The sequence below is a fragment of the Coregonus lavaretus genome, assembly GCF_964263955.1.
Source record: "Coregonus lavaretus genome assembly, chromosome: 23".
In the NCBI taxonomy this organism is placed as follows: Eukaryota; Metazoa; Chordata; class Actinopteri; order Salmoniformes; family Salmonidae; genus Coregonus; species Coregonus lavaretus.
In genome coordinates, this window is record NC_140010.1 from 23,072,164 (window position 1) to 23,085,576 (window position 13,413).

General features: G+C 43.8%; 1 protein-coding gene across 1 annotated transcript in view; it reads right to left on the reverse strand.

Annotated features, from left to right (window-relative positions):
* The window catches only part of LOC311098936 (beta-1,4-galactosyltransferase 2-like), a gene marked incomplete at both ends in the record, with an annotated part of 124,696 nt that overhangs the window by 64,351 nt on the left and 46,932 nt on the right, over positions 1-13,413 (reverse strand). Inside the window, one exon of the mRNA XM_084139490.1 lies at positions 6,994-7,229. Coding sequence (XP_083995616.1) covers positions 6,994-7,229 — 236 coding nt within the window. The remainder of the gene's footprint in view (positions 1-6,993; positions 7,230-13,413) is intronic.

Sequence of the window (13,413 nt, forward strand, 5' to 3'; positions counted from 1 at the left end):
AGTATACTGAGATTGTTCTAGCATGGGCACCATCCTGTGTTTGTGGAAATGGGGATTTAAATTATATTTATTCAAGTGACTATGCATGTCTTCTGATACATGTATTCAAATGAATCTCATAAGATCTCTGTCCAAGGCTCCAAGCAATCTCCATGTCATCACTAGGACAAGCAGTATCCTCTGTGACTGCATACTATTAGTCTGTGTGACCAACATCCCCTCTCTAACACACACGTCCCAGCCAGCCAGCTAGTGCTGATCACGGAGGCACCAGATGAGACAGCACAGAATCAATCACTACACCGCTGCTTTGTAGATCAGCTGTCACACTATGTTCTGTCACACATGTCATTATGTTACGTCATCTGGTACTGTTTCTAATCATTTAGTTGAAAATGGGATCTAACCTAAAATATATTCTCCAGTGACTGTAGATAGCATCTTCCTTTCCCCTTTTCAACAGCATGTTAACAGCACCGCCAGCAATATTATGTGTTCCTTTTTTAGTCCCCCAGTCTGGGCCTCCTTCCAGTGAACATGATGAGCATCATGGGGGCGACGGGCAAACATTGGCACTGGTTCCTGGCAGGTACTACAGCTCTGCTGCAGATAGACCCAGATCCCAGCAGCACCACGTCCAGCCGCCCACACAGAACATAGTTATAACAGCAGCTATGGCTTTCCAATGGCTGGCTGTCCTTAGTGTCCTGGTAAGGTATGAATACACTGCTGAGTCTCTATCTGAGATCAGGTAGAAGTCCACTGGGTGAACAGGGAGGCCTTTGTATCTGTCTGCCAGGCTTTCCCCCATTTGTTTTCCCACTGGTCAATTTAGGCTACATGTGGTGCCATGATGCCACCACAGCCCTAAGCTCATTGCACAGTAATGGGGTTGAAGCACTTTGCTGCACCACTTTAACCCCAATGGGGCTTTTACCTGTGTCTGTGCATCTCCAGGAAGAGTTCACATGTTCAGAATCAGATTAGGAGCAAAGCAGAACTCTTCTACTGAGTGACAGAGCTGGTACTGAAAGAGCACTGATGCTGCTGGCCCGGGGTGTGGCAGCTGGAGAAGATATCTCTCTGTCTCTGGCGAATTTCTCTCAAACGACTGTTTTGACTCATAGGACATGGCAGAAATGATCTGCAAGCATGATAAAATGGGAAATTATCAAATTTTCCTCCCCACTGCTCTGCTCTCTCCCCACTGCTCTCAGTAAAATGCTCAGACTTACAATAATTTAACACTCTGGTGCGCATGATGGATAAAGTATCCTCCTACGAGAGAGGAGGGCAATATAGTTGAAATGGCAGCAACAGAAAGGCATGGACTAGTGAGTCAAAATCCCATCTCTTGTATACTTGGATTGTGGGTGCCTTGTGATTGTCAAGGCTTCTCTCCCTCCTCCTCTGGTTGTGTTGTTGTGGGAGGGAGTATATCCCAGTGCAGCCGCGGTGTGAAGACCCTAGTATAGTAACAAGTACAGAGCAACACTCACTATCTGACTGAGCCATATGGAGAGAGTTAACCTGGGAAATAAAACTGCCATGATGTGTACAGTGGTTCCTCATTTAAAAGTTGCGTCATACTGCATACAGCGTGCGGTATGCTGTGGTACGCTTCGGTGAGTTGCAGTGCTTGCCGTTAATGCTAATTTGAACCACCAAAGGGCATCTTTGAGCACATGTACTCCATCTAGTCTTTTTTATCATTATTTTATTAATGCAAACAGAAAGATGTTGATGAACAAATACTGTTTATGCTTCTTTCGATTGGACATATAGTATATAAATCATTAACTATTATAAGGTTGTTTTGATAATTATGTGGATTATAATAGATTGACATACACTACCGGTCAAAAGTTTTAGAACACCTACTCATTCAAGGGTTTTTCTTTATTTTTACTATTTTCTACATTGTAGAATAATAGTGAAGACATCAAAACTATGAAAGAACACATATAGAATCATGTAGTAACCAAATAAGTGTTAAACAAATCAAAATATATTTTGCACACTCTTGGCATTCTCTCAACCAGCTTCAGCTGGAATGCTTTTCCAACAGTCTTGAAGGAGTTCCCACATATGCTGAGCACTTGTTGGCTGCTTTTCCTTCACTCTGCCGTCCGACTCATCCCAAACCATCTCAATTAGGTTGAGGTCGGGGGATTGTGGAGGCCAGGTCATCTGATGCAGCACCCCATCACTCTCCTTCTTGGTAAAATAGCCCTTACACAGCCTGGAGGTGTGTTGGGTCATTGTCCTGTTGAAAAACAAATGATAGTCCAACTAAGCCCAAACCAGATGGGATGGCATTTCGCTGCAGAATGCTGTGGTAGCCATGCTGGTTAAATGTGTCTTGAATTCTAAATAAATTACAGACAGTGTCACCAGCAAAGCACCCCCACACCATAACACCTCCTCCTTCATGCTTTACGGTGGGAAATACACAAGCGGAGATCATCCGTTCACCCACACCACGTCTCACAAAGACACAGCGGTTGGAACCAAAAATCTCAAATTTGGACTCCAGACCAAAGGACAAATTTCCATTGCTCGTGTTTCTTGGCCCAAGCAAGTCTCTTCTTATTATTGGTGTCCTTTAGTAGGGGTTTCTTTGCAGCAATCTGACCATGAAGGCCTGATTCACACAGTTGATGTTGAGATGTGTCTGTAACTTGAATTCTGTGAAGCATTTATTTGGGCTGCAATTTCTGAGGCTGGTAACGCTAATGGACTTATCCTCTGCAGCAGAGGTAACTCTGGGTCTTCAATTCCTGTGGCGGTCCTCATGAGAGTCAGTTTCATCATAGCTCTTGATGGTTTTTGTGACTGCACCTGAAGAAACTTCTTGAGTTCTTGACATTTTCTGGATTGACTGACCTTCATGTCTTAAAGTAACGATGGACTGTCATTTCTCTTTGCTTATTTGAGCTGTTCTTGCCATAATATGGACTTGGTCTTTTACCGAATAGGTCTATCTTCTGTATACCCCCCCCCCCCCCCCCCCTCCCATACATTGTCACAACACAACTGATTGGCTCAAATGCATTAAGAAGGAAAGAAATTCCACAAATTAACTTTTAAGAAGGCACACCTGTTAATTGAAATGCATTCCAGGTGACTACCTCATGAAGCTGGTTGAGAGAATGCCAAGAGTGTGCAAAGCAGTCATCAAGGCAAAGGGTGGCTATTTGAAGAATCTCAAATATATTTTGATTTGTTTAACACTTTTTTTGGTTACTACATGATTCCATATATGTTATTTCATAGTTTTGATGTCTTCACTATTATTCTACAATGTAGAAAATAGTAAAAATAAAGAAAAACCCATGAATGAGTAGGTGTTCTAAAACGTTTGACCGGTAGTGTATTTGTAGGGGGTTGATGCATTTTCTTTAGGGCAAATCAGGTCCATGGTATTGAGTTAGATATTTCACATTTTAGTCTTGTGTCAGGTGAACGTACTATACCCCTTTTTATGACGCGCTATTACCATCAGGTATCATCAGTATTCACAGTATTCTTGCACCTTGCTAGTACATTGTGGACTGCGGTGGCACCAATCGAAATTGAAGTCTATTTCTAGTGATCAGTCTGCGCCCCTACCCTCGCTCAGATGACTGAACACAGCATTCACACCTACCCGAGCTATTAGACTATCCTTTTGTAAATTAATGGAGGTGTGATTGTTTCTGTCCGAGATTCTCTCTCCTCTCGCACTACAGAGTCCTGCATCGAGCAAGAAAATCAGCTTGCTGGTGGTCTCAGAGTTGAGAGAGAACGTGTAAATTAATGGCCAAATTACACTTGATTTTCGAAAAATAAGACACTTGTGCCTTATAGCCCTACATTGTTTTAGCTTTATTTGTTGGCTAATTGAAGCTTTCGTTCAAATGATGAATGGAATATTTTTGCTAATTAAATAAAACATAGGATTTTTGCAGCCTATATTTGATTCTGGGAATTGTTTATTTAAGTTTCAATTAAACAATTGTATTATCTAAACAACATTGATTGTAAACATCTTCTTTCTTTTCCAGTATCCCTTCTTTCTTTTCTCTCCAAAACTCTTGAGCGTGCCGTCTTTAGCCAACTCTCTTGCTATCTCTCTCAGAATGACCTTCTTGATCCAAACCAGTCAGGTTTCAAGACTGGTCATTCAACTGAGACTGCTCTTCTCTGTGTCACGGAGGCTCTCCGCATTGCTAAAGCTAACTCTCTCTCCTCTTGTCCTTCTAGACCTGTCTGCTGCCTTTGATACTGTGAACCATCAGATCCTCCTCTACACCCTCTCAAAGTTGGGCATCTCCGGCGCTGCTCACTCTTGGATTGCGTCCTACCTGACCGGTCGCTCCTACCAAGTGGCGTGGCGAGAATCTGTCTCCGCACCACGTGCTCTCACCACTGGTGTCCCCCAGGGCTCAGTCCTAGGCCCTCTCCTATTCTCGCTATACACCAAGTCACTTGGCTCTGTCATATCCTCACATGGCCTCTCCTATCATTGCTACGCAGACGACACACAACTAATCTTCTCCTTTCCCCCTTCTGATAACCAGGTGCCAAATCGCATTTCTGCATGTCTGGCAGACATATCAGTGTGGATGACGGATCACCACCTCAAGCTGAACCTCGGCAAGACGGAGCTGCTCTTCCTCCCGGGGAATGACTGCCCGTTCCATGATCTCGCCATCACGGTTGACAACTCCGTTGTGTCCTCCTCCCAGAGTGCGAAGAGCCTTGGCGTGACCCTGGACAACACCCTGTCATTCTCCGCTAACATCAAGGCGGTGACCCGATCCTGTAGGTTCATGCTCTACAACATTCGCAGAGTATGACCCTGGCTTACACAGGAAGCGGCACAGGTCCTAATCCAGGCACTTGTCATCTCCCGTCTGGATTACTGCAACTCGCTGTTGGCTGGGCTCCCTGCCTGTGCCATTAAACCTCTACAACTCATCCAGAACGCTGCAGCCCGTCTGGTGTTCAACCTTCCCAAGTTCTCTCACGTCACCCCGCTCCTCCACACACTCCACTGGCTTCCAGTTGAAGCTCGCATCTGCTACAAGACCATGGTGCGTGCCTACGGAGCTGTGAGGGGAACAGCACCTCCGTACCTTCAGGCTCTGATCAGTCCCTACACCCAAACGAGGGCATTGCGTTCATCCACCTCTGGCCTGCTGGCCCTCCTACCTCTGCAGAAGCACAGTTCCCGCTCAGCCCAGTCAAAACTGTTCGCTGCTCTGGCACCCCAATGGTGGAACAAGCTCCCTCACGACGCCAGGACAGCGGAGTCACTCACCACCTTCCGGAGACACTTGAAACCCCACCTCTTTAAGGAATACCTGGGATAGGATAAAGTAATCCTTCTACCCCCCCTTACCCCACCCCACCCCAAAGACATATTGTAAAGTGGTTATCCCACCGGCTATAAGGTGAATGCACCAATTTGTAAGTCGCTCTGGATAAGAGCGTCTGCTAAATGACGTAAATGTAAATGTTATGTTGGCTATAGGCTTTTATTAGAAGACTCTTTCAAAGAGATTTGAGTTGTAACTCTACAGCACGCTTCAGACAACCAAGGTGAATGTGACTGTACATCAAATGTTCCAATGGTAAAACATTTGATAACTATAATTTCGCCTGACACGATAACTTTGCCTACTCTTAATTCTTGCCTTATATGTTGGCATGCATAACGTTATTTAACCAATTCTGATATTTTGAATGATGTGATAGGCATTGCACTGAATCATACAGTACTATGCCGATTGAAAGCAGAATTTTGATAATATTACCGTTATATCAACACACTCGTCACTCCCATTCAACAACTCTAAATCGCTTTTGCATGTGCTCCAAAGGAATAACTTGAAATAACATGATATACTGTAGGTTAATGAAATAATCGAAAGGAAAATGTGATTATTTATTAGCCTAGTAGTTATAAGTATTTTAGTACAGGGTACACAGACAGTATTTCATAGCTCGCTCAGGCTCAATAGTGAGTTTAGTCACAATGCTAATTATGTTGCACAAAGACAAAAGTCAGATATATCACAAAACACTAATTTGGAGGGACAGGTCGTTATAGGCTTTATTTCAAAAACACATAAAGCCACAAACCAGAGATGCAACTACACTCTTAGAAAAAAAGGGTACCAAAAGCGTTCTTCGGCTGTCCCCATAGTAGAACCCTTTTTGGTTGCAAGTAGAACCCTTTTTGGTGAAAAGAACCATGTTCTGCTCATCATCCAAACTTTTGCATAGCCTAAATAATAGCCTTGCTTTTCATAGGAAAACAGCTAAAGCTACAGTAGATGTCCAGGGAGAATAGACCAGATGGAAATGAAAGGGGGAAACAAATGCATTGCATACACGCACACACTCTTCTTTTCTGCTTCTCTGCTCCCAGTGCAGAAGAACAACCAGCGCAGCATTAATAATAGAGAAGGCGAGGCCTCTGACATGGATAATAACGGAGATATGAGAGCCTGGGACATACATCAAGAGACAGGTTGGGCTGAGCTGAGCAGGCGGAACCAAACCACCTGTTCCACAGAGGGAGTGATTAGGGCGCTGCACCCACAGGAAGGACTGACGGAGGACATCAGAGCTCATTACCCAGCATCCTCCCCTGCGTGGTGGAATCGTACGATACTTCTATTGTCTCATGGTGGACATGGACGGGCTGGGGCACTAGAAGTTGAACGATCCTGCCCCTAAATGAATAAGCTGCTCCTTTGACCTCTCTTGAAGTGTTTTGGGAATGGAATGTGTCACTCAGTGGACGGATGAGGATGAAACAGCAGCGTGCATTGGCTTATCATTAATCTTGTACTGGAAAAGGTAGTGATGCACAGCATTATAATTCCATAATATCTATGGTTCAAGGGCCCACTTTGTTGTGTGGCTAATTTCTGTTGATAGTTAAAGTTAGGTCCAGGGTAGAAGAAGCTGATCCTAAATCAGTTGATCCTAAACACTGACCTGGGTTATGATATAGATGCCATAGTCGATCTTCTGCCGTCGTAGGATGGGGTGCAGGTAGTGCAGCCAGTACTTGAGGTGGTTGTCTCTGTGTCTGAACGGGATAATGATAGCCACCTTCTGCTTAGTGCGGCAGTCCGGTGGGGTGTACTTGCCCCCTTCCGTCACATTGGGGTTCTCCTTCTGCACCCGTTCCATCGTCATCTGGGAGGCAAACTCGATGAGGAGGCGGCCCACTGGAGAAAGAAAGGGGGGATACATGGTTAACATCAAAGTAAACTGGAATGTGCAAATACAGGTAAATGCCTGTGGGAAGGCAATGTTTACAGCGTTCATGAGTAGGTTGCTTCTGAAAAGCAGTAGTACCCAAAGCTTTGAAATAAAAACATCTAAGACTTAACCTTAAAGTATTCTTTCACTGGAGATGAAAATACATGGAAAGCAATTACGGAGCTGCAATGCCCATCTAGAGCCACAACAACAAACACTAATGATCAGTCTACTCTTCAACAAACCATTCCTTTGTCTCATCTGGCCACCAAAGGGATTGCTGCCTACCACAACTCCACCATATCCTGAGGTAATCCACTTATAATTGATGTACAGGTAACTGCCCAAATAATGGAAATACTTGAGTAAATGAGGGATAAAGTATATTGAAAGCAGGTGCTTCCACACAGGTGTGGTTCCTGAGTTAAGGAATCAACATCCCATCATGCTAAGGGTCATGTATAAAAATGCTTGGCAGGCCATTATTCCGGCCATTATTTGGGCTATCATGGCTATGCCCCCATAGGATGACAATGACCCCATCCACAGGGCACTAGTGGTCACTGAATAGTTTGATCAGCATGAAAACGATGTAAACCATATGCCATGGCCGTCTGTCACCAGATCTCAACCCAATTGAACACTTATGGGAGATTCTGGAGGGGCGCTTGAGACAGCATTTTCCACCACCATCAACAAAACACCAAATGATGGAATTTATTTTGAAAGAACGGTGTCGAATTTCTCCAATAGAGTTCCAGACACTTGTAGAATATATGCCAAGGTGCATTGAAGCTGTACTGGTTCATGGTGGCCCAACGCCCTATTAAGACACTTTATGTTGGTGTTCCCTTTATTTTGGCAGTTACCTGTATGCACTATGTGCTGAAAAGCATGATGCATTGGTTGAGAGTGTGAACAAAACTAACATTACATTTTAGTAATTTAGCAGACGCTCTTATCCAGAGCAACTTACAGGAGCAATTAGGGTTAAGTGCCTTGCTCAAGGGCACATCAACAGATTTTTCACCTAGTCAGCTCAGGGATTAGAACCAGCAACCTTTCGGTTACTGGCACAACGCTCTTAACCACTAATCTACCTGCCGCCCCAGGAGGCTCATATAGACACTCCATATTATCTGAGTCATCGACAACGCAGGTTGAGTCAGACACCAAACTTTATAATTCTAGAGTGTAGCCTGTTATGCCTGAACCCACTGACAAAAATACAAGTTGTGTCTCAAATGGCACCCTGTCCCCTATATAGTGCACTACTCCATAGGCCTCTGGCCAAAAGTAGTGCACTACATAGGACACAGAACCACAACAAGCCCTCATCCCAGGTATGCTCCCTTTCCTACTGGGTGCCCTCCCCTCATCTACTCATTAGTGTTAGAGAACGATTCATTAATATGTGTATAGTGGACATAGCAGGAGAGGATCTGAACCTCACTAATGGGATGATAATTGGAACACACACACACTGATCACTCTCTCCCTCTCTGCTAACTAGGAGACTATTAAAAACAGGCATAAACAAAAACTAAGCAGAAACACAGAGAGCAACACATCATCATCATCCTGCAACACTGAGCAATGGGGCTGTTTTTATTGGCGGTGTTAGTTGTTGAGTTATTGATGATGGTGATATCCCCACTATTATCATCAACAGCATCATTATTACTGTAACATCACCAGTATCCTCTATGTAAATGCTTGGTTAGATACTATTGAGAAAATATGGAGATTGGATTTCACGAATAACCATACATAAAGAGCATACAGTATAAACCACAACAATACTGTAACTGACAAAAAGATCAGTTATTGTTGCATCACACCCCACTACCGTGCATTACATAGAGCACAAGGAACAGGTCAAATGAATAATACAGTACAAGAATAAAGAGACCTCCACATTTCCAGTGAATGGGAGCACTTGGAAATTAGATTTGCAATGATACTTGCTAATTACACTACTGGTCAAAAGTTTAAGAACACCTACTCATTCAAGGGTTTTTCTTTATTTATATGGAATCATGTAACAACCAAAAAAGTATTTAGAAAAATCCAAATATATTTTATATATTCAAATAGCCACCCTTGACGACGGCTTTGCACACTCTTGGCATTCTCTCAACCAGCTTCATGAGGTAGTCAACTGGAATGCATTTCAATTAACAGGTGTGCCTTGTTAAAAGTTAATTTGTGGAATTTATTTCCTTCTTAATGCGTTTGGGCCAATCAGTTGTATTGTGACAAGGTAAGGGGGGTATTCAGAAGATAGCCCTATTCGGTAAAAGACCAAGTCCATATTATGGCAAGAACAGCTCAAATAAGCAAAGAGAAACGACAGTCCATCATTACTTTAAGACATGAAGGTCAGTCAATACAGAAAATCTCAAGAACTTTGAAAGTTTCTTCAAGTGCAGTCGCAAAAACCATCAAGCGCTATGATGAAACTGGCTCTCATGAGGACCGCCACAGGAATGGAAGACCCAGAGTTACCTCTGCTGCAGAGGGTAAGTTAATTAGAGTTACCAGCCTCAGAAATTGCAGCCCAAATAAATGCTTCACAGAGTTCAAGTTACAGACACATCTCAACATCAACTGTTCAGAGGAGACTGTGTGAATCAGGCCTTCATGGTCGAATTGCTGCAAAGAAACCATTACTAAAGGACACCAATAAGAAGAAGAGACTTGCTTGGGCCAAGACACATGAGCAATGGACATTAGAACTGTGGACATTTTTGGTTACAACCGCCGTGTCTTTGTGAGATGTGGTGTGGGTGAATGGATGGATGATCTCCACATGTGTAGTTCCCACCGTAAAGCATGGAGGAGGAGGTGTTATGGTGTGGGGGGCTTTGCTGGTAACTGTCTGTGATTTATTTAGAATTCAAGGCACAATTAACCAGCATGGCTACCACAGCATTCTGCAGCGATACGCAATCCCATTTGGTTTGCACTTAGTGGGACTATCATTTGTTTTTCAACAGGACAATGACCCAACACACCTCCAGGCAATCCCCCGACCTCAAACAAATTGAGATGGTTTGGGATGAGTCGGACCGCAGAGTGAAGGAAAAGCAGCCAACAAGTGCTCAGCATATGTAGGAACTCCTTCAAGCCTGTTGGAAAAGCATTCCAGGTGAAGCTGGTTGAGAGAATGCCAAGAGTGTGCAAAGCTGTCATCAAGGCAAAGGGTGGCTATTTGAAGAATCTCAAATATAAAATATATTTGGATTTGTTTATCACTTTTTTGGTTACTACATGATTCCATATGTGTTATTTCATAGTTTTGATGTCTTCACTATTATTCTACAATGTAGAAAATAGTAAAAATTAAGAAAAACCCTTGAATGAGTAGGTGTTCTAAAACTTTTGACTGGTAGTGTATGCGATTAAAAAAAGTTGTAAATTATAATCACAGTACATGATTATGCTATCTGGGAGATCACTTGGACTCAGAATAATATGGAAGTAGTAAAGGCACAAATTTAGCTAGCATCAAAATGGATCCATAGCTGGTAGCAGGTAGGCTATAGTTAGCCACAACCCACTATACAGTAGCCAATATAGCCACATTTGATGAGGAACTATTCTAGGATGCATGCTGTGCACAAATTGGACTTTGTAATTGGAAAGAAACGAGGGCAAGATTGTTTACAGAAGTTGAATGTGTGGCATCTATTTGCAGCAGTAGTCCTTTGCTATGTTTCCTCCTCTCTAGCCTGTATTATTGAAATAACAAAATCTGCAGCCCCTTGGTCAGTTCGTGGGAAGCATATTTGGCTGTAATTGAGTTTTCTGCCTGGCCTTAGGATAATACACATTTAATGAGGAAAGGTCTCCTTTTCTCTGGCCATGCTCATTTATCTTCCTCCCTTTCCATTTCTCTGTCTTTCACTCTCTCTATGTACATCCATAGTACTATAGTCTCCATGACAATATACACATTTAGATGTTTGAATGTTATTACTCCTCTTTGACGATCCCACTAACAGTGCCCCCTCAGATCACTTCCGTATACACCATCCTGTAATTGCCTATTCTTCAGACAGAGAGCAGAGCAGCAGCAGAGAGAAAAGGGTTCTTGTGTCCACTTTTTATGAGCTGCAGCGGCCAGCCACCTAATTACCAACCCTCTCGGCCTTTCCATAAATTCACCATACCGCCGCAGTTCTCTGCTGCTCTCCCCACTGTGTTCCCATTCATTCTCTATCTCTCCAACCGACGGCCCCTTTTGAAGAGATCCCACTACAAAGACAGATTAGATCCAGCGACTTTTAATTAGCTGCTTTATGTGAGAAAAAAGGCATGCAGTCAAAGAGGCCGCTGGCTACTGCTGGAAAGGAACCAGTGCTCTCCTGCCTCCTGCTACTCAGCTTGTGTGTGTTGTATTAGGAGCTGCCAGGGCAGTGTTAGTAAGTATTTTATTTTCCTCTGTGTGTGCTGCTGGGGGTAAATCTAATGCAGTTAAGTGAAGACTCTATAGCTACAGTAGATAAGGGTTTGAAGTGACTGTAACCTTCAGGCTGGTAAATCCCTATTCAGGAATACAGTTACAGTAAATTGATGTGACTGCAACCTGCATGCTGGTAAATCTCTGTACAGGCTCGATACAGGTACATTACAGTAGATTGATAGGGTTTGAAGTGACTGTAACCTGCAGCCTGGTACATCTTTATACAGGCTCTATAAGGCTCTGTCTATACAGTTACAGTAGATAGGGCAGTGTTTCCCAAACTCGGTCCTTGGGACCCCAAGGGGTGCACCTTTAGTTTTTTGCCCTAACACTACACAGCTAATTCAAGTTATCAAAGGTTGATGATTAGTTGATTATTTGAATCAGCTGTGTAGTGCTAGGGCAAAAACCAAAACATGTACCCAGGGGGGGCCCCAGGATCGAGTTTGGGAAACCCTGAGATAGGGGCTTAGAATGAGTACAGCCTGGTATATCTCTACACAGACACACTATATCACATTCTAACACACACAATCTACACACACATAATTTTTTATGTATTGTTTCTTTATCGTTGTATTTAAAATTTGTGTGACTGTTCTTGTCTATAAGTGTTTTATGTTTTTGTTTGTACCCCAGGAATAATAGCTGCTGCCAATAAATCAATACAGGCTCTATAAGGCTCTATCTATACAGTTCCTGTAGATAGGGGTTTAGAGTGAGTACAGCGGGGTGCCAGTGTGCTGCTCCTCCTGTGGTGCAGAGTACAGACCGTATCTCCTGAAAGCCAGCCAGGCAATAAGCACTAGCACCACCATGACTGTTCTGTTGTTAAGGCTCTAAATAGAGTGGGCTGATAGATTCCCAGCAGATCTAGATGGAGGGAGCAGCAGATAATAGTATCATCTCCGGCTACCTGGGGAAAAGCCTCAACCCCAGTGAAATAGATATCATGACATCAACCCAGGCCTTTGTTTCGTTGTGCTCTCTCTGATTGCATTAGTATCAGCAGAATTTAGGCTATAGTGTGAAAGTGTTCAGTACTGTATTGTACTGTATTGTATTGTACTATACAGTAAAGTAGTGTACTTAACTGCACTGTAAGGTAGAGTATTGTACTGTACTGTATTGTACTGTACCTGCCCCCTCCCTTTGCCCATAGCTCCCCTCCATCTTCCACCTCCCTCCTTTTCCTCCCCTGTGCCGTGCTGGGGGTTGTGGAGGTCTGTTAGCCTGGAGCCATGCTGTTATATAACACCCACACAAATAATGCAGTGTGAGAGACAACACGCTGAACACTACCGTGCTGCTGCTGAGAGCATGGCTCCTACCACTACTACTGTATCAGGGAAAGGTGCTGGGGCTGGGGGTGGGGCTGGGAAAAGGGACAATGACAGGGAAAGGGGCTGGGAAAAGGGACAAGGACAGGGAAACGGGCTGGGGCTGGGGCTGGGGAGAAGGCCTGGGACAGGGATAAGGAGAGGGGCAGGGACAGAGAAAGGGACAGAGACAGGGGATGCTGGAAGCTGTTATTTCTCTCTCTCTCAAGGCGATTAGTAGTATCTGAAAATCTCTTTTACCCAGATCGAGACACAAGCAGGACAATCCAATCATTACTCCACATATTTGGCACCCAGGGTGTTGTAGAAACCCAAACGGGGCCAGGAGACACAATCCCTTAA